Source organism: Cariama cristata, unplaced genomic scaffold (genome assembly GCF_000690535.1).
Source record: "Cariama cristata isolate BGI_N322 unplaced genomic scaffold, ASM69053v1 scaffold9930, whole genome shotgun sequence".
Lineage (NCBI taxonomy): Eukaryota > Metazoa > Chordata > Aves > Cariamiformes > Cariamidae > Cariama > Cariama cristata.
In genome coordinates this window covers 113,028-135,563 of record NW_009593004.1, presented here as the reverse complement: position 1 = coordinate 135,563, position 22,536 = coordinate 113,028, and the positions used below count along the sequence as shown (strand labels likewise).

The 22,536-nt window shown below is 36.8% G+C and overlaps 1 protein-coding gene across 1 annotated transcript in view; it reads left to right on the top strand.

Annotated features, from left to right (window-relative positions):
* Positions 1-22,536, top strand: part of LOC104166867 (histone-lysine N-methyltransferase 2C-like) — a 120,859-nt gene that overhangs the window by 13,583 nt on the left and 84,740 nt on the right. Inside the window, 7 exon segments of the mRNA XM_009706995.1 lie at positions 13,094-13,256; positions 13,948-14,119; positions 15,968-16,082; positions 16,911-17,083; positions 17,835-17,995; positions 20,022-20,089; positions 20,564-20,677. Coding sequence (XP_009705297.1) covers positions 13,157-13,256; positions 13,948-14,119; positions 15,968-16,082; positions 16,911-17,083; positions 17,835-17,995; positions 20,022-20,089; positions 20,564-20,677 — 903 coding nt within the window. The 5' untranslated portion in view covers positions 13,094-13,156.

Below are 22,536 nucleotides of genomic sequence, written 5' to 3'. Positions count from 1 at the left end.
AGACTTTTTAATGAAATTAGAGTTATAAAGTGGTTTTATTATTCCAATCAGAAGAGTCTGAGTAATATTTTTCCTGCTAATACAAATTACATTATGGGTTTTCATTTGGGATTTTCACTCATCCTCAAAAAAAATCATACAAACACATTTTAATTAAAAACTCAGGAGTACTCATATTAGTCTGTTGGCATCAGTTTGCTTTTAAGCAGTAGCCTAAAAACTACTTCTGAGCTTGGTGTACTCAGCAGCTTGCAAAATCAAACCATTAGCAAAAAATAGTTTTGAACTCCCTAAAGATTTTATTATTGACTTCCATTAGTGTAAGTTCTGCCCCAGAGTTGCAGATTGAGCATAAATATTGCAGGCATCAGTATGAAGTAGTGCCATTAATGCAGGTGTCCTTGAGTGTTTTTTTAATAACATGGAACAAATCACGCATGAGAGACATCTTACGGATCTTCAGAAATGTGGACCAACTGCCCTTCATGTGCGAGTGCATAACACTCAGTGATAAATACAAACATTACTTGCATTAAAGCTATTTTTTCTAATGGTCTAGGCTACTATTGATAGTCATGCCTCTATGTGAAAGAATTAATATTGTTTATTTTCATTTATATAATTTCCATTCTGCAGATCTGACCTGTGAATAAAAAATAGGCACACAATGGTAGGTCTGCTGCCAATGAGGAACTTGTAGGTGTTCCATGAATCATAGTCGTGATTAATATTAATAAGAATCCTGTTTAATAATATTAATTGAAGAACTGATGGAGTGATATGTTCTCAAATCAGCACTTCCCATAAAGCCTTTTTACCAGTGTGTTTTTTCTTCACTGATATTAATGTATTTCTTCAAAGATGTCATGTTCCTCTTCAGTACATCCGGGAGGGGAAGTAGCTGTTATTAAATAAATAAATACATAAATATTTGCTTCCTGAAGCATCTAACATTAGTAAAACAACTTGATACACCCTAAATATATGGCAGTGACGCAGTCTCACTTCAGATACAATAAGAATACGTGTATTCGATCTGCAGTCCAGACAGTGTTTTTTACAAAACTGCAGGTGTTTCCACATCTAGCCTTCTCACTTCCAATTTTTAATTCATGAAATAATATTTCCTTCTGTTTAAATAAAAATTCCCCCACTTTGCTTCTGTATGAAATTGCCTTGCAAAGAACTGGGAAGAGTGGCAGATTCTGCAGAGTAAATAGAGAATCTGGATCTAGCTAAACTGCTGTCACATATCCAAGCAAATACTGGTATTTTTTTTTCCTTTCAATTGCTGCAGGTTGTTATGGCAATATTAGGTGTTATTTGTATGGTATTTCCAGGGAGATATGTTGACAAATCATAAACCTTTAAAAGCGAATAGCGAATATTATTTTAGAGAAATAATAAAAGAAGACAGTTCAGTTGCTATCACCATTCTTTGGGCTTTGTGAGGAAAATGCTCATTTTCCAGAATGTAAATGGATTTCATACGTTGAATAGGTAAGAGTTTCAGGTTTTCCAAATGCCATACCAGGTGAGTTTTTTTAATGAGAGTAACTTCAAATAGATGGTGGATTGTTGGGAAGACTGTTACTGTTACGCATCCATCACATCAGAATGTGCCTTGGGCACCTCCAGAATGTTTGCTTTCTGTCAGATGTAAAATATTGTGATGGATAAATCCCCCAGTAAAGGTCAGACCTGGCAGCAATGCTCACTCATCTGAGAAACTAAAAGGTCAGAATACTCAAGATTCTGGTAAGACTAGAAACTGAGCATCACAGTAACGTATGGTTGTAGTTCCACTCTTAATTTTATGTGAACCTGTTGCGTTCGGTACTTCTGGAAGTTCATTTCTGTAGGTGAGTGCACTGTTACAGTTGTATGCACCAGATCGGTGTTTTTCAGCCTTCGTTGAACTCCTTTAATTGAAGTAAGTCGATTTTGTGGTAAACCATCTCTTGCCTTATGCGTATTTTTAGTAAAGTATTCATCCTAGTACTGTGACAGCATTGTTATCTTAACAGTAGCACAGAATTAGGATGATCATCTGCCGCTAAGATTTCCATGCCATCAGATAAAATCAGTTTTAGAAAACAGTGATTGAATCTGGATTGTTTAAACCATCTGAACAGTCTCTCTAATACTACTGGACAGCTCACATGAATTAACTGAGCAACCTGTGTCTCTTGGAAGAGTTGATTTGTAGATGATGATGATTATTAAGCCTAGGAAGCACAGTGAAGTAGATTTCCCACTGTGCCTGCGTGTGGACAGTCTATGTTTAGGACTTGTAACCTCGCTGTGGACTTACAGCCTGGTCTGTGTGGAGCAGCAGGAAAATGTGCTGTCCAGAGCGTAATGCAGAATCTAAAATGCAACTCTCGGAATCATCTCGGGCTGGCTCCTGCTCTTTTGCCAGGGCCGTGTCTTCTGTTGACCCAAATTATTTCCCCTTTGCTAGTTCTGATGCATTATTCATGTTATTTCAATGCAGTTTTACTTTTGATAAAGGAATAGTATTTCCCCATTTTACTGTAAAGATTGTGAGAAAAAGCTTTTAGGACATTATTCTAGTCCTAGTTTAGCTGTAACCAGATAAGAATAAAAATACCAAAACCTGCTTGGCCTGTCATTAGAGATTAAGGAACAGCATTAGAAAGAGATAGGACTGTGCTTTGTTTGACTGTATGCTACACAGGAAACTGAAGTTTCATCTACTTATTTGTATCTTACTCCTTCAGGAGTATAAGAAGCCTGTTACACAGAGCAACATTAAAAACCACACAGAATCTTGTAGTGGAGAAAAATAATTTTAATGTAAAAGAGACCAGGTGGGAGTTGGTACTGGAACAGAAGTAAATATGTATATTTACTAAGGGAATCTGTGACATACAAAGCGTAACACTATTTCCTGGCAGTTTTTTCCATTCGATGGCACTAATATCTCTATAATTAAGAGCAATGGAAGTATTTAGAGGAAAACTGTATACTGTTCTAAACCATTCTTTTTTTAATTGAACAGCTGTAATTTCTACCAATGTAACAGACTATATTATAAGAAAATTATTATTAGTTTAAAATGCAAAGTTAAATGAATGCAAAATTAACAAACAGATGGTGAAGAATTATTGTGTTTTATTTTACTCCTGGGTGGAAGGGCTCATACATGATTGTAAAAATGTCATCACACTTCGTAAACCTGAAAGCAAACAGAATTTGCAGTTGTGCACATCTGTTTTGGGACACTGCTAAAGGGTTAGAAGAATCAATGTTGTTTTCAAATAAGGGTGTTCATCAAAAGGATATCATTTACTTAACAGTTATGGCTTCTGCTAAGCATCAGACTTAATGTTCTGTGGAATTCATTACAAAATTTGGCAGCTTTTTTCTTCACAAGCTACTGAGGCAGCATGCTGCAAAATGAAATGAACAACCCCTTCTTATCCTCCCCTCCCTGCACTCCAGAACAACGGTTGCATTACCTGCTAAATGTTTGACCAGTAATTTCAGGATTTTAAGTTCTAGGTCAAGATGTCACACTTCATGATGCTTGCCCAAGGAATGTCCGTGATGGAATAGGATGGAAAGACAAGGGGCTTATTTGGTCATTTCAGTAGCTAGTGAATTAAAAAAAGGATTATGTAATGTTTGGGGATACCATGTTTTGGGAGGAGGAATGGGAGAAATATGTGTGACTAATTTAGTCAAATTGAAAAAAAACTGAAAGCCCCAGCCAGATAAAACATGTGAAGCTTTTATTAGAAAAGAAATTATATTAATGTTTCAAGCTGGTAGTTTCAAAGTATGCCATCTAATTGCTTTGTTTGAGCTCAATTTACAAAAATTAGTGAACCGAAGATGTAGGATTTTGTTTACAATGACTCTGTGCCATTTGGAGAGCGCAATTTAGCAACAGCCAAGGAAATAGGAATTATGAACAATAAGGTACTGATTGCAGTCAGTGGGGAAGGAATACTAAGGAGGTGCTCACTAATGAGGACGGTATTAAAGGCAGGAAATTCTTGTGGTTTTTTATGTCTGTACATAATCCAGAGTTCCTTGTCACCTCATCCCTACTATTACCTTGTAAATTAGGCATATCGTTGAGTATATATAGTGATTTTTGCTGGCATTAACCTTCTGTTTAACCGAGTTAATATCTCTACAAAATCTTTGTTAAAAGAATGTATTATTGACATATAAACGTATTATTGATGTATAAACACACAAAGTTAGGACATGCCAGAAGACAGGTTGTCTGCACACAGTATCTTTTGCACACAGTTAATATCCTTGGTGCGTATGCCTGATTGTGCAGTCATTAATTGTATGATTACATGCAGAACAGCTAGTGCCTGGTTCGATCCATAGGATGGACATGGTTGTCTTTGTGAAAACCACTTCAATATTGCATTTTTTCATTGTTTTTTTCATTTTTCAGTGTGTACGTATGTAGACTATTCAAATACTGCTGAAAGGAAAGAGCCACTCATTTCCATATGAGTTTTTCTCTGATGTTTCTACTGTAATAAATGTGAAGAATTTGTCTATAAATTTTTCAAAATAGCAGACTATGTGGCCTTTTTATGCATCTTAGGCTCCATTTTCCCCAAGAGAAGTTGAATTTTTTATTTTTTTTTTTACTTAAAAACATCTGCTAATTTGGATAGCAAATTAAAAGAATTTAAAAAATAGACTTAGTTAAAAAGTTGCACTGATATTACACTTCTTTCTTCACTCTTTTGGAGTTGTGAATGCACAATTTATGTAGAAATCAAGACTGTATTTGAGGGGGGGAACCCAAGCTTTTAACAGTAAGGTTAAGGACTAAAAAAATACTTAAGAAAAATTTTACTTGCTGCCCGGCCCGGTATCATGGAGGAGCTCTATGAAAGAAGTGAAACTAAAACTGTTTTGCAGGTCATCATGCAGTTGCCATAACTAAGTGGTGTTTTTTTTTCTCCCACAAACAATCCACAACTTTTTTCAATACTTTTTTCCCCTCTACAAATGAAGCATAATCCTAGAAGTAAGAGTTTTCTTTAGTGCAGAGACTTCTTTTAAGAGGTCTATTTTAGGCACCAAATCCATATTTGATATGCAATCCTTTTTGTGTTTTAATGTACATACATACAGTTGTGCATATGTGTGTCCGTTCATTCCTTTATCTGTGTCTCTGTGTATGTGTGTTGCTTTGTAATTCTCTGACTACATAATTTCCTTGCGTCGGGGAAAAAAAAAGGAAAAGGCAGATCTCCCAGACTGCAGGTTTAAAACCCTTATGGCTCCAGACAGACATCTGCTATTTGAGCTAAGTGATAGCACTATAGCACTATGGATCAGAGGACATCATACTTTTCCTCCTTGTAGTCTTCATCCAATTTCAGTTGGCTCAGACTTTTGACTTTCTGGTCAAGTGGATTTTTTAGCCACTTCCACTCTTCCTCATTCTTCGTGCATCCCCTCTCCTTAACCTTCTTATTCACTTTTCCCTGGTTTCCTTTTGAGATCTGTCCCTTCACTGTTTCCTATGTCTTAGCACATCAGTTCCCTCAACTCTTTATCTAATTTTAGTGCCCAGTTTTAGTTAATTGGCCCTTGAAGTGTCATCCCCGCCCCTCCCCAGCTTTCATCTCCATCCATGGTTTCTTCTCCCATTCTCATCAGACTCTTCACACAGTGTACTTACTCCCTTTTGTTTCTTTGACCCATATTTGCCCATTTGCCTGTGTACTGGATACTCTCATTCCCCAGGCGATTTAAGTGACAGTAGTATCGAGAGCTTTAGGGATGTCTGCTTTCCATTCCAGTGGCTTATTGTGCTTAGGCTTAGAGTATTTATTGCAGACTTCCTCTCTCTAATCCTTGTCAGACTGAAGCAATCTTTGCAGAAGGTACACGTAGTCCGATCAGTGCTAGAAATTGGAGAGGATCAGTCATGATCAATGAGAGTAGATTTTTCACTGACAAACTTTTGGAAGTGTTTCGTGTTAAAAAAGCCAGTTTTCTCAAGCTTGGACACATCTGGATAGATCTGCAGGGTAAGGGCAAAAGTTGCATCCACCTCACTAAAGTTCCTGCCAAATTGCAAGTCGTGTGAGTGAGGTTGTTTTTAAGATGAGCAAAATGTTTTTCTTACTGATTTTTCTATTCTCAGAAATGGCTGGAAAGTTTTTACTAAGTGTGCCAGAAGTATTTAAGAGAATTTAAGCATGTGTTCTGTGAAGCTTTAGCCCAACTTTTTATCATTCAGAAAACTTACATGAAGAGAACAGAATTTATTTGGAAGTCTTTGTAAGCAGTACCCATTCACATCCCTTCATTGATAGTGCCATGCTGACAAAACCTTTGGCGCAGACTTAACTGTGTTAGCAATAGAGAACTTCTGTCAACATATTTTAGGCAGTCTGCAGTTCAAGACTGTCATCTAAATTTAGGTCTCCCTGTGGACGTGTCGACCTGTGAGCTGTGTTTAAATTCCAATTACAGGCAATGGAGATCTGACCAGTATTGTCAATGGAGCCTGAAAATGAACACCCACTGTTTGACCGACTGAATTATGATGAAGTAAATTCCATAAAATGACTAAGTCTCTATTAAGTGTAATGGGAGCTTAAACTCTTGGCTCATATGTAGACACAAAATTTAGAGCCTGAAGTTTAGATGTCCTCGTCTCAAACCTTGTGTCATTTGGAAGCACATTGTGACTTTATCAGCAGTAAATTCTCCTTTCATTGAGTTTCTATTAAATGGCTTTGCAAATGTAATTATGCCAGCCTAGCTGTAGCTGCAGAGGATCTGTGGTATAGACATAACGTATAGAATGCGTAAGCCACTTCAGAATCCTTATATGTGATTTAAGAACGTAGGAGCTGTGCTGGATTAGACAGAAAGTTGACTTCGTCCCAGTATCTTCCGCAATGACCAGTAACAGATGCCTAGAGAAGATCATTAAACAATGAGCATGTAGCACTGTTTCCCCCAATTATTTTTTTTCAAGCCTCCAGCAATTTGTGGCTCAGACTCTGCTCTGCCAATAAAAAGAAATGTCTACACATACTTCTTAAGACCTTCCGAGCATGCATCAAATGGAATTGGCACAATAGTCTTGTTTTCTGAGCCTGCCAAAAAGGATCCTTAAACCAAAGCAGATGATTTCTGTTCTTGCCTTGTTTGTCCTGAAGTTGCTGCTGCTGAAACCTAATAATCACAATTTAAATTACATTAAACATTATTGACCTTCTCGTTGTTGACATGCTAACTAAACAACAGGCTCGTGTGTGCCCTTCTGTCACGGTGGATATTAGATGAGAATTAAGGGAATAGTTGGTTGTTAGCTGTGGGAAAGCTTAGACTCACTCAAAACATTTACATTATCCTAAATCTTGTAGAAAGCGAGGAGGTGAATAAAAAAAAAATGCTTTTCCTCATGAGAGTGTGAAAAAAGCAGCAAAGGCAGAGTCTGTGGAGGAAATCATGTGTATGCAGTGACTCCACTAGCTTATGTAATGATGAGGCGAATACAACATCGAGGCGCACAAAACCTTCCGTGGAGCTTCTGAATAGGCAGGGCTTGGGAACATTTCAGATTATATGAGGAAGGATTTGTACGCCATAAGGTTTGCATGTTTTCATCTACTTATGTCAGGTTTCAAAGAAAAAATACTACCTCCCTTAGCAAACTTGTTTCTTGCAGGTTATTCACCTATCACAACTATTATGAAAATCACCCCTGCAAAACATGAATGCTTCGTTGTCCCAATTTTTAGATGCCTTGATATCAACACCATTTATTGAATGTAATTTTTTATAAAAGTGAAAAAAGGAGGCAACTAATGGGAAGGAGGACCAAAGTAGTGACTTGTAGAGAGCCTAAAATCTACACGCTTAAAGGGACTTTTGCTTTCTGCCTTGATTACGTGTGTTGAGTCACTGATAGTGGTGTTAGTCAGCATCATTCTTATCTTCTTACCTTTGTTCCTTATTCCTGTATAGGTAACTGGGCAGATTATGGACAAATGGAGTATCTAGTCAAGAATTCTGCATTAGAAGGCAGTCTTTCTCAGTCATATGTTGAGCTTGGCCAAATTGCATCTCTTCTGGTTGTCCATGTTTTTTCATATAGTTTTAGAAGCAAAACTGGATATGTCGTTTGTTTCTACAACTGTGATTTATTGTTTTTTAAGCCTATTTCAGAGTACTTGGAGCATGAAGTGGACACTGTAGTGAGGTTTTAATACATGCTGTCTCTATTAAGACCATTATAGTTTTAAATTACAGTTATGAGAATGAAATCTGAATTTTAATTTCTTCGATTTTGGTATGTGTTCAGGATTGAGTAACAAAAATAACTGATCTCTGATTGACATGCTTGTTACAAATTTAAGTAATTTCCAAGTTTGTGACATGATTAATACGAAATTTAAAAATTAGAAGGTGATTTCCAGTTGTCTTGGAAGTGCATGTTATTTAGTACCTTTTCTAATCAGTAGTTCAGTTGAAAACGATTAATTCTTTTTATGTTACCATTTTACAGCATTGTGCTTTTAAATGCTTTGTGGTACTTAAAACAGTGTATTTGACATTAGAGGTACTAATGGTGATTAGTGTCTTTAGTGTTTATAACCTTTATATTACAGCTTTTTCTAGATGATGGAGCAATCAGTGAAGATTATCAGAACTACCAGAGAACACATTTCATTAATCACTATTTATACTAAAATTTTTTTGCTGTCTCATTAGTGACAGGATGTTAAGGTCCAGTTCTCCTTAGTTACAGGCTTGAATGATAGCACGTTTCAGTAGCTAAACAGTCTGAAATGTGTTCTTACAGGTAATACATTAAATTGTTTAACTAAGGACACATGGCTTGTGTGCATTTTTGGGTACACTATCATAAAATTAAAATTGCTTATTGTTATTGTAGGTTTTGTCAGCTGACCTTTCTAAAGCTAAATAAGTTCATAATCACTGAAAACCTTTCGTAATTTTGCTTAACAAACACTTTACAATACCTCATACTAACATTTAACTTTACTGCACTAAACAGGTTGCAACTATTTATTCAAAGTCCGTATTTCAGCCCTTCTTTAATGTCTGCCTCCTAAGGGTTGTTAAAGGAGTAATACTATAAGGTAATTCTAAGGGCAATAAAATAAGGATAAAATGTGACCTAATGTGTTCTTAGTACTATCTGGATAAAATCTAACGTTATCGTAAACACAGGCAGCTTTTCTTCATTTGGACTTGCACTGAGTTTTGGAGTACTTCAAAGTATGGATGAGCAGGAAAGTTGATGTAAAGTTGGAATACATCTTTTGTCAATTTTTTTTTTTTAAATGATGTAGGAAGTTTAGAAAGATGTAAACAGTGAGCTGTTTCTCTTGTCACCATTTTACAGTTTGGCCATCCGTTTCCATTACAGCCAGTAGCATTTGTGATGTTCATCTGAGCTGCTGAACGACAGGCAGAAGTAAACTTTTTGTTCAGTTGATTTTTGGTGCAGTTACGATTCTGGCATGGCAGTACGAGTTTTTGTCTTCACAGAAATTTTCTGTGTCATTCCTGATACTCTGTTTCATGGAGGATGTACTTCCATACAACTAGAAAAGAGAGGAGGTGATTGATCAGGTTTTCTTCTGTTTTCTGTTACTTCACTTAGTTCTTCCTCTTTCACTGTGTTTGTATAACAGTGTCATATTTGATCCAATGGGATTAGTGAATAAAGGGAATTTTAAAATGAAATTTGAAAGATCATGTAACTATTTGATTTTAAAAATGAGAACTGTTTCTGTATGAAAAAAGATGGAAAAGAAGAAGGTGAAAAGGACCAAGTAGAAGCAGATGTGGGCAGTTTCAAATGATGGAAATTACAGTAGTAAGAAGTAGCAGAAGTATGGGTGGGATCAGAGCTTTCTTGGTATGGATGAGTGACTAGGAGCATGCTGAAGAAAAAGGTTGGTAACCAATGAAGGACTTTTTGAGTAGGGAAATAGCCTGCTGGCTCTGCTTTATTGACATTTATTTTGTTGAATGTACTATTAATAAGTAATGAACTATCTCTCTAGCTTTCTGCCAGCTTGTAAAGTTTTTTTCTATAGAACAGGACCGTAAAATTATTTGATCCATGAACAAAACGGTGTTTGGCCTGCTTTGACAACTTACCATTTTCCTATACGTACCCTCTGAATCCTGGGATTCAGCTTCCACTGGTTTCACATAAGGCCTTATGTTGTGCCCGTGCTAGTGAAATGGAAGACTCTGTACTGTCTCTATTACTGTCCTCATACAGTGTGGTAAAGACACTTGAATTTCATGGGCAATACAATTTGTTCCTTCCTTCCACCTCCTAGTGTCCTGATGCCATATTTTAGCAATAGAGTGGTAAAGTAGTATTTGTTACTGAGTTTATTTAGTAGAGCTTTTAATTTGTTTTGCTGTTCACATCCTTGCTTGCTTCGTGAAGGTCAGTTAATTGTAATAGCTGCATACTTGTTCTTCTGGGGTCATAGCATGTGGCCTGGTTTCAGAGAAGTGTTGGCTTCTTGTGCTGGAAAAGTAACTTCTCATCAACAGCTGTTGCCAAAAAATTCCCTTTGGGCATTTGTTTCTTCATTCTGCTTTATCTCTCTATAAATTCAGCAAATGTTGATATTCTGTGCTTTTTATTTGCTTCAGATGATATATACCACATTGTTTTTTAAAGTGTGTGTTTTACTTAGCTGCCAAATGCTTTTCATTGCCAGTGCAGTTTAGCAGATGGGTTTGAAGGGTTCAATTAAATATAATTTGGGCTTCCATTTTTCTTCCAGCATCTTTACATGGTTCCTTAAATCAGCATCAACATTTTTCAAGGCTTTGCAGTAATCCCGTAGTTTGCTCATTTCTAATAATTTCATCATTTAGTCATATAGCATTGGGGAAAAGGTATATTCTGATTTTACATTTGTTATGTACCGTTGTTGATTGGTGGTTTAGAAAAACAGATGTGATGTTTTAAAACACCATTTATATTGCTATTTAACCCATTATTCCCAGCTTTTAGTAAATGTTGGATTCTTTGGGTGCTTGCAGTTTGTAATTTTCTTTCTTGATTAGGTAATTTTTAAGGGTTAATTACGGGATCCAACAAAGTCTCTGATGAATGCTTTCTTGAAGGACTCGTTTTGGACCTCAGCTCCTCCAAAGTTCCCATTCCTACTGTTTCTTACTGAGTAATACCTTTGAAAAATGTATGGTCTGTGAGGGTTGGTCCTTAGCTGTAATCTGGGCCATCTCAGTAGGTTGTAGGAGTGTCAAGTACAAAATAGTGCAGTGGGTTGTAGGCTGTATAATGTGCAGCTGCAGTTCATGAAGTTGGAGGTTTTCGGCTATATTTTCATGATTTCACATCTAAGTTCAGGATTTATCTTTTATAGCATCCTCAGTGAGTGTTTACTGAATATATAATTTCCTAAAACGAGTTTCATGCATGACTTTGGTTTTGTTGGCAGTCCTTAAGTGTAATTACTATTGCTACCTTCTACACCTGCTTCAGGAACTCCCAAGTTGTTCGCTTGTCTTGTCGCCCTCTCCTCTCCTCTGCATTTCAGCTTGTAAAGTAACAGAATGCGTTGTTTCCATACTGTAGTAGGTGTTAGAGACACGGGTAGAGGTGAGATGTCTTGCAGATCTGAAGACTAGGTTAAGCATTGTAGCACAGAATCATGGCAGCAGCTATCCTTAGTGACCCGCTTTAATTTCTGTGCCAAAGCATTTTATCTTTTTACACTGCAGTTGTGTTTAGCATAAACTAATATTTTTTTCTCTCTTATCCATGAGTTGTGGTGCAGGCAGATATTTTACTGAAGATGTTAATTTCATCTGGTTTTAAGATTATCAGTGTAGCTGTTAACACAGGCAGCTTTGTGATTTATATTTTCATATGGGCTGATTTTGATATCTGTGGACTTGTAGTAGCACTATTTCATGCCTGATTTCATGCCAGGCTTTGAAACAGAGAGGAATTATGGTTATAAATATAGTCTGTATTCTAAGAATTAAACAGATGCAGTATGTAACTTTTCTTTGATTTGGTTTATATTCATATTTGAATGTTACTTGATACTTGAGCTAGTAATCAAACATGCCAGTGCTAGTATTATATCTTTATTACGAAAAACGAGAGTCCCCGAGCTCAGTTGTTGCTCTGTGTTATGTCTGCCTTCCTGTGAGCCACTGACCTGTTTTTTCTTAAGTTTACTCCAAATCTTACGGTGCTGTGCTCTAGCCTTAAAAAGTACTGTTGCCTTGGTGAAAAAGTGCGAAAGCATGTTACAGTGCTTTAGGGACTGTAATGAATTCAAGAAAGAAAAAAGTCTGGTTAACTGAATCAGAAAGGTGTGGGTGATATTTTACAAGCAGACTGATGGAATCTGTTCCCTCTTGACTAGAGAACTGGAGGGTTATTGGTTAGTTCTTTCTGAGAAATGATTTCTTTACAAATGTGACTGGTCTCTAATAATAATCATACTTATTTATGACTTCTTGAAGTTTGGTGGTGATATTTGTGTAGCCTTGAGAGAAGAAAGTGCTAGGTTATGTAATGCATTGTCATCCCAGAGAGAATTGTATAATGTCAGTAAGATTTTTGGTAGAACATGGTATTCCATTTCCATTTGCGTTTCTGATTACAGTGTCTACAGTTTCACATTACAACTGATAGAGCTATGTGGTTTTTAGTTAAAACCTATTGACAGCGTAGTATGGTCTGCCTTTGTTAGTCAGAGTAGGTCTCCAAGTCTCTTTACTGAAGGCGTAGCTCAAGTTAGGTAACACATAGAAGAAAAATGCCTTTCTGTGGCAAGAAGACTCTCGGTCATCACAGTGCATTTAGAGTGGATTTCGTTGGAAGATTTTAGGTTGGAAAGATCTGGGAGTGCCACTGAAAGACACAGTCCAAATCCAAAACCCGTAAGTTTCCTTCTCCTCAGTGTTCACTCCCTTCTACTGACTGAGGTGTTTGTCTGTTAAATGAGGCCAGGGAACAGATCTGACTGAAAAATGATAATAAAAAATAGTTTCTGAACAATTTGTTATGTTTGTTTTTCAGCGATGTGCATATTGCAAGCACCTTGGAGCCACTATCAAATGCTGTGAAGAGAAATGTACCCAGATGTACCATTACCCCTGTGCTGCTGGAGCAGGCACATTTCAGGATTTCAGTAACTTGTCCCTCCTTTGTCCAGACCATATTGATCAGGCTCCTGAAAGATGTAAGTACACAGTATTCAAATGGCACAATTAGCACCAAGTTTTATGAAGACTGCTCTGTGGTAGGATCAGTTTAAGAATGCATTTGTTTAGACTTATTTTCCCAGTTCATGTACCCAGGAATTGACGTCTGTTCAGGTATGAGAAAGATGCAAGTTCATACTCTTCTGTTTTTAAAGGCTGACAGTGATGCACAACGAAGTTAGGTTTTTTGGGTTTTTTTTAATGACAGAACATGGGAAGGGTTTACTCATAAGGCATGTCTTCCGTCAGGTTTTAGTTCAAATCAGTAGGCTTGCTTACTTGCCCTAACTCAAGTTAGAGCAACCATATTGCAAACACTTCAGCTAAATAATAGTTTAGATCTGTTAGGAGCTTTATTTTGTACTTCTTCCAAAGAAGAGTCGATCCTAAAGCTCTCAGTTTTATCAGGAGAATAAAACTGTTTCTTTTGATAAGACTTTATTAAGGTTTAAAATGAATGTGCTTTTGTTATGAGAAGATGAGTTGAGTGTATCAGGAAACCAAATTAAAGGAGTAGTTATTAAGTATATTAATTAAATCTGAATTTCATAAGAATGATCAAGTTTTGTATGCATGAGAAGTACTAAAGAATTTCTTGGCTTCATTGGGTTCATTGAATTGTTCATAATTTTGAACGAAATAATAATTGAAAAAATTATTTCTTTGTAGCAAAGGAAGAAGCAAATTGTGCAGTGTGCGACAGCCCTGGAGACCTCTTAGATCAACTTTTTTGTACTACCTGTGGCCAGCACTACCATGGGATGTGCCTGGACATACAAGTTACACCTTTAAAAAGAGCAGGTTGGCAGTGTCCTGATTGCAAAGTGTGCCAGAACTGCAAGTAAGTGAGACTTGAAGGACATGGAGGAGAATGGTGTGAGATTTACATGCTGTGATTTTAAAATATCTATATTATTAGCACTTCTTTTTTCCAAAAAGTATAGATCATTTGCCCAGATATACCTGTTATGATATTATATTAAGTAGCCTAACAAACCCTTGTATTGGGAACTTTCTTCTAAAGGAGCTGAGCTGGAACTTGCGCATTATAGCCCCAGAGTTACCATTGTCTTGGCGGGTTCTGGAGAGCAGCAAAACCTTCTGACTTTTTCCTCCTTTTATATAAGAGGGTTTTTCTCAAATTTACCAAATTAACAGATTAGTTTAATATAGTGCCTTTACAGTCTGGGAACCTGTGCTCTTATTCAGCTGACATTTCAGCTGTTTGTGTACCGCATACCGGGTAGGTCCCCTGCATTAGACCCTCTCTTCTATTTCGTAATATCTTTCAGAGGCAGTTAATGAGTCATTATGAAAACAAAAATATGGCTTAATTGAGCAAAGAAAAAAAGTAACACGAGTGACCATGATTGAATTGTTACACTGGAAAAATACTGAGACAACAAAACATAATTGTTGTGATATTACAAGGGTTCACTAAAAAACCTCTGACCACTTGTATGCTTGTTCTCATATAACTTAACCTGATGTGCACTGCAGGATACGCTTGCTTACTTGTTGTTTTTTAAAGGCCTAACTAGAAAAGAAATAAGAGTTTTGTTCAGCGTTCATTAGATCAGCTGGGGCAGTATGAAGGAAAAAGCCACTTCATTACTGCCTCATGTACCTGATCAGTTAGTGCTTTGCTGTTTTCCAAGCAGAACACTTGGTATTTGCTAGCATTTGTTCCCCCACTTAAAAGAAGATTGTTCCTTGATCACACATAGCTGATGGCAAATGCCAGCAATGAAGTTATAATACTGAGGAACATTCTAAAAAGTATGCTTAAAAATGTTGTGCTTGGTAATGACAGTATTTGTTAACAAACCTTCTCTCTAGTGGAAAAGTAGAAGAAAATGTGATGTTTTCACACCTGTTACTTTATGCAGTATGGCAGTTTTATGCCAGTGTTGAAGAATAGCATTTTAACCATATCTCCATGCAGAGAAAGAGAATTTACTGGTTTTTAAGAGATCAGGTCTCCCAGGTAATGAAGTAGTATCTAGTACGCATAATGCGGTATATTGTGAAGCTTTATCAAGGCAAATCTTGTTGCATGCTTACTTACTGAATTAATTTATTTAAACTAAGGCACAACACAATGCCTTTAGATATTACCAAACTGTTTGTCTTATTCTCTGCAAATTTATTTTATCACTGAAATTTGTGGTGGAGCTCTGTAATACATGATTGTAGGAAAATTGAAATCTCTTTCTTTAATGTTTGTTTTGCTCTTGCAGTCATATTGGTTGACACTGTAGGAGCTCTGCGAGTCAGAGGTGATGGCTCATTTTTTTTCATTGGAAAAAATACAGTCAGACTATTTGTAGGAACAAGTACAATTGCATGCTCTTTTCAGAAAGAAATAAAGTGCATATTTCAGATTTTGAACTTAGTTCAGTACAGAAAGGCTGTTAAATCGGCCTACACGTCTGTAAATGAAAGTGGGCCAATTTCTACAAATTTGAATGATTGCACAGGCTCAGCACTTGTTAAAGTAAGTGTAGTGGTCTTCATTCACACTTGAATATGAATTTGAGGGCATTATCTTTGGAGCTATTTGTAAGTGGTATTCCTATATTTTCATGTGCTCAGCTATGTGTCTTCCTGTTTAGACTTTTGATGAAATAGATTTTTTTTGTTATGGCTTGTTTAAATAATTTTTTTAACCACTTGTTAATTTTCTTAGACATTCTGGGGAAGACAACAAGATGCTGGTGTGCGATACATGCGACAAAGGCTACCATACTTTCTGTCTACAACCAGTTATGGACGCTGTACCAACAAATGGTTGGAAATGTAAAGTAAGTTGAAAGGTTACAGAAGAATTCCTTGTCATTATAAGGGCCCAAATTTTATTATCCACATTATGCTGTTCTAGGTATATTGTGGACTGCTGTTGCCATGTAACATAACTTGTAATTTCTGAAGGAATCCCACTTGTGTGTAATCATGTGGCTCTGTAGCTGCTCTGTGAGGGTAGCTGTCGGTGCCGTGGCTGAAGCAGCCTGTGTGGGATGGTAAATCAACCCCCATAGGGGAAAAGAGATGTGTAGGATCCAGGTGGAGTGGATAACTTCACTTAATGACAGCTGCTGCTGTCATGATCTAAACTAAAATGTTAACTAAAAACCTATGCAGTAGTATAAGTAATCTATACTTGAAGACTCTTCATATTGAACTATTCTTGCTTACCAGAAAGGCAGTTCTGCAGCTCAAGTGTTCCTTTGCAATTGAGGAGGGCAGGATGAATTTGTTGTATTATCAATAACTTCGAGTAAGCATAAGTAATAATAATAATATGATTTCAGCATAAGAAGGGAAGTCCTTGTATATGAGATGTATGTAATTTCACAGTCAGTTTGTGGCAGTCATAAGATGACAGAGATTAAGAATAAAAAGTTCCGTCTCATAGGAAATACTCCTTTCAAGTCAGGGAGTAGTGCAGGGAAACTCTGCTTGCTGTTGCGCAGGCTCTTCATGCTCTGTTATCAGATCCTGGATAATTTATTAGTGTTATCAAGGACAGAAACTTAATTTAATTTAATTCAGAACAGGAAAGTGTCAGTTAGAGGCAGTTCTATCGCATTGTGAAATATCATAATTAACAACTAAATTCTTGTGATCTCTAGAACTGTAGAGTATGTGCTGAGTGTGGCACACGAACAAGTTGTCAGTGGCACCATAATTGTTTGGTATGTGACAGTTGTTACCAACAGCAAGACAACTTATCTTGTCCTTTCTGTGAAAAACTGTGCATCCAAGACTTCCAGAAAGATATGTTGCATTGTCACATGTGCAAAAGGTAAGAATCCTAATTTTTGTTAAATTGTACTAAAATGCCTAAAGCTTGTCATGAGCTGTATGACATTGTTGCATTTCTGTGAAGGGCGTAGACTGTGTTTGATGTACAATGCTGTAGTATCTTCTTGTGCAACATCTTGATCCTTCATCCCTAAATACAGTGAACAATAGTAGGTAGTCTTATTTTAATCTTAGCAAATACGTATTAATTTGGAAGTTACCTGAGGTGTACAGAGAAATATGTGTTGCTGCTACTTCTTACATTGGATCTATTTTGTGACTAAGCAGACTAGAAGAGTCATCGTCCTAATGTTTAAAGACTGTTGTTTGCAATGGTCTGCGTTTTTTTAAATTTTCAAGTATGTGTTCTCTGTTTAATTTTATGTGTTTTGCTATGCCAGTAATAAAATTTTTTTAAAAAAGAGCGCTATTGGGAACCTTCTACAAATGTAGACTGCTTCATATTGAATGCGGTTAGTATCTTGCTGTGCAACGTCTTGATATTGCTATACATGATGTGGTGTCCAGTTGGCTTTAGTGACAGTTTAGGTCTTCATGTTTAAAGTTGTTTGCTGCTTAACATATTGACGTAGCATGCTAATTTCTCTAAAATTCTCTGTAATAAAGCATTGGTTGAATTTTTTTATTTCTCTGTAGGAGTGGAACACAGTGCTATTTTTTAATTCATTTTTACTAGGATACTTTATATTTTTATTGTTAAAATCATAGTCACACTAAATTAATCTCCCCAGGTGGATTCACATAGAATGTGACAGATCTCCAGGTAGTGAATTGGAGTCTCAGTTGAAAGACTACATATGCACTCTTTGTAAACAAGGAGAAGGGGATCAGACTCAGTCATGTGATATAATGGACACTTCTGAACTCATTCCTGAACCTGGCAGTATAACAGGTAATCAAACGTAATCTTTATGTTTCCAAAATGCTAACGTGAAATGTAAGTATCTGCAGCTGTCTCACTAAGTCTTTTGTGAACCAGCCACTCATATCCTACTCTCTGGAGTTCATCCGTTCCTTTATTTAGCAGCAGCTTCTCAAGCAATCCATGGGTGAGCCATGTTCTCAATATGCTTTCTGGCTTCAGGATCCTGTATTAGAAACGTGGGCAAGTAAGCACCATAATGGTGGCTCTCAACCTTCCAGCTCCAGCTTCCCAGCTTGTAGCTGTAAACTTCTCTAAATTTTTCTGGACGTGGTACAGTTCATAAATGTATTAATTTGACAGTTGAACTGGTTTATTCAATTATGCCTAACTACCAGGCACAGGCCAGCTTCTGGTAGATGTTCCTGGAGACATCCAGTTTTCCTGTTTCCCTCTTGCTACTTGTCAGTCTCATAGTGCCCGTTGGAGAATGTCCAGGTAGGGCACAGCAGTGGAAGCTGGACTGTGTTCAAGGGACAGGTATATATAACTAAACAGCTTTTAATCAGGGTCCTTTTTCAAAACAATACATGATTAGTCACCTTGTTTCTGAGAGATTCTTGTCTAAATGAAGAAATCAAGCAAAAGGTGGAAAGGGAAGTTGCAGAAAAATGTGAAGTATTTTTTTTAAAAATTACTCAGTAACAATAAGGAAGCACAGAGAGAACTGGGATCTGTTGATCTGAGTCTGGCGGGTCAGCCGCAAGACCTGTGTACTGAGTTCATAACTGAATGCCTTGTGTATTTCACCCCAAGTGCTCTGTTGGATAGCACCTGCTCTGATGTAGGGTGAATTTCCTAAGAGAAGTGCTGTTGTGGTTAAATTTGAAAGCAAGGTAAAATCTATCAGATTAACGGCACTACCACTGCCATGTGCATTTTTGGTGTTTAAACAGCAATGCTTGTGCATTGATTTTTTTGGTAAAAGAAATTGATAGCTCAGTTGCATAAACTATTTATGGTTTTGAAAGCCTGATAATTTTTGACTGGAAAGGGGAAGTGTTGGACTACAACAAAACTAATTTTTGTGTGTTCAAACTGATGTTTTGTGTAAACAAGTCATTCTCTTTGATGTTAGCCTGTACACGTAAGTGTATACCTTTCGTGAGCAGTAAAGAAATGATGAAAAAGATGATCCTGGAGGAAGGGCAGTGACAGTAGGTAAATGTATATAAATGAGCAGAAGAACTCTGTCAGTGAACACGCGCAACGAGTTAGAAAAAGTGGCGACTTCAACCTTTGAAGATCACTTCCATTCTGAAAGGTTAGTAGAGGCTGTTGGACTCTCAGGCAGTGTATTTAAAACATTTAGGAAGATCTGCAAGTAATATCTAAAAGTTAGACTAGAAAATTCCCAGTCTTCTACCAAAAACCCTTTTAAATATGCAACAGGTTTATTTGAAAGGCTAAAGTTTTAAATAATACTTCTGTTAGGATTTCTAGGTGGTAGAAGCATTGACAAGCATACTCTTCTCCCCAGGGAAGAACAGGACTGTCATCTCAACTGCCAGGAGTAATCTGGAGCTATCAGTAGCATCAGTACAGTCATGCAGTATTTTATTCCCAGGCGAGCACTTTGGTACATTAAAATCAAATTTGGAGCCAATCTAAATAATCATTTACTCAAAGTTAAAATGACACTTTAAAGTTGACAGAGTCTGAGAGCAGTTTTTGGGTGCTAAAAGTAACATCACCTAATAGTTCCTGGTTTTTTTGAACTTTAAAGAGAACTTGGAACAGAAAGCTATATTCGTTTGACTTTTTTTTGTGGTAACATCCATGGAGGATCAGTTCCTTTTGAGTTAACACTTACTATATACTTTGTTTTTCCTGCTCCTACTTTATCTACTGCATTTTAATGATTAAATGTTTAAAAAGCCTTTACACAAGGAAAGAAATAAGTGTTTCCTGTTTCTGTACTCTGTAACGATACTGTCACCCAAAGAAGTAGCAGCTCAGTAGCACATTTTTCTGTGCAACTTCCTTTATTTAATAGGTGGAATTCACAGATTAAGGTATTCTAGTTCTAAAGTGGCAAAATTTAGTTTTCGTGTTGTTGCACAGGTAGGTTGAAAATCAGTGTTCCAAGTGCTAATAGTAGGTGAAACCTCATATCTGTGCCATAAGCCATTGTAGTATTTGTATAAAAATTTGAAGGCTTCATGCTACAAGTTCTGTTGAATGTAGCAGACTGGAATTTGAGAAAAGACTTTTTTGTATTGCTCTGGTAATGCAAAAGTCTGCAACTACATGTAAATTAAATTTTAACAGTTACGTGTATATAATTGCTTTACAGACATTTTTCACTGTCTGAAAGGTATAAAACAGCTTCAGTGTTAATGAGAATAAGGCTCTTAATCTATAAGGAGTACTATATAGTCTCCCTAACCTTCTCATTGACATGATTTGTCCTAACTCCTATCATGTCATTAAATATTCTCTTTAACCAAAAGGCCAAACAGTGACAGGAACTACTGATACCAAAGTAATAGAATAAACATCATATCAATTTTGATAACTTCTTTACCTCTCCTTAAGCTTGTACAAATGAAATGGAAATTGAAAGTGGTGGAGAAGATGCGACGTTTCAGGAGCAACCCATTACTGCTGATGGTCTCGGTCAAGAATCAGCTGTTGGATGTGTCACAGATGGTAAGAAGGAGTTTTTTGCAGTCTGAGAAAATGCCAGTACAGAACCTTTCAGAACTCTCTTCCATTCAGTAAGCTTTGTGGTACTTTATACATTTAAGAGGAAAAAGTGCCTGGAAACCAATAGGAGATAAATTGCAGCAGTTCCACGGTCTGAACGCTCAAGCAAGAGTATTAACTTTTTTGCTGAAGAAATATTTTATTGAAGGTAAAGATTAAGTCTTCAGAGTATTTGTGTAGGAGAAAGTTAGTTTACTTTTTTGGTGGGACTGCCATTCTCCAAAAGCTGAAAATGTAGTTAAATGCTTTTGTACACTGGAGGTTTATAGTAAAAACCACTATTACTATTCAAATATAGTCACTCACACTTTCTCTTCAAGTCTTTTTTGTTTGTAGCTGCAAATAACTGGATTGGATTAATTTCCCCTAATGTGTGTTGGGGCACACTAGAACTTCTTTCCAGTTTATGTGCTTCATGATTGTAACTCCACAAGTATCTTTGCATAAGGGTTTCTTCTTTTCTTTTTTCCCTTTGTAAATAAAAGATAATTTGTTTAATAAACAGATGTACTGATCCAGACAGGATGTGCTGCAGGAGCTGATCAGTTGTGTTCTATGAATAAACATATCCTAACAATCACACATGAAGTACCAGCCAAAGAAAATACAAATAGAATGGTTTCTGGGTCAAGTCCTCTAAATGTTAGTGACTGATACCAGTGGTGAAGAACTTTCCAGTATGTTCCATCCACTCCCAGCTGATGTTGGAGGATGGTTGCTGTAAGGGGAAACGAGAAACCTGCATTTAAAGCCAGAGCAAAAACAGTACTTTGCAGGTTAGCTGTCATCACTGTGTTACACATTATGACCTGTGATATAAGGGCCATGATTTAAAACTCTCAGTGAAGACGCATTCATAATAAAATGCTAGGCTTTGAACTGTAGTGGCTAAGGAGGTTGTAGCAGTGTGAATTGAAGAAGAGTGCAAGTGTAATAGAAAGTAAGTACTTTGTAAGAGGATCAGGGTCCATCAAAAGAAAATATGAGAAGCCAAATTCAGAGCAAAGAATGTGGTTCTCCATGGAATGGATACAAGACTCTTGAACTCCTTGATGAAGAAAGTTTTGGATGAAAGGTGCTTGATTTGGTTCAAGGGAAGGCTAGACAAATATTTTTGAAAGAAATCCGTGAGACATTCATAAATTAAAAAACAGCATCAGTTGTTTTCATTTCAGGTGATTTCCTAAAGTCTGAAAGAGCACTAGGAGGGAAATGTTTTTTATTTGTACTTGTCCTTGTTCTTCTTAGCTGTGTGCTTTTTTGAAATGTTGGGACAGTTGCTTAAAATACGTTAACTTATGCTAGCATACATCTTCAATACTCAGAAATGAAATAGGAGCAGGTACTTTTAGCTGCCTACCTGGAAATATGTGTTCAGATTCCTCAAAAATTAATCTTGGGTCTGCTTTCTTGTGATTTACTTCGCTGTATTTCCAGGGGAGAAAAATTATGAACTAAAACCGTAGACTACTATAAACATAGATACAAAGAAAGATATTTATGAAGTATATTTTAAGCTACGTATTAAATTCACTTAAGAAAAGTGATATGTACTTGGTGTACTTGATGTGTACCGGGTATATTTGTTGACCGGTACACCTGTGTGAGTTTTTCTTTTTCTCACTGAGCCTTTAACATGGTTGTGCTTAGTTACAGGCATATCACCAGAAGAAAAGACCACACAAATGGAAACAGAAGTCTCTGTTGAAATTAATTCAGCTGAAATGGAAATGTCTCCTAAAAAGACACCAGCAACTGGTGAGAGTCAGACTGAGAAAATGATGGAAGTGATGGAAGGTGTT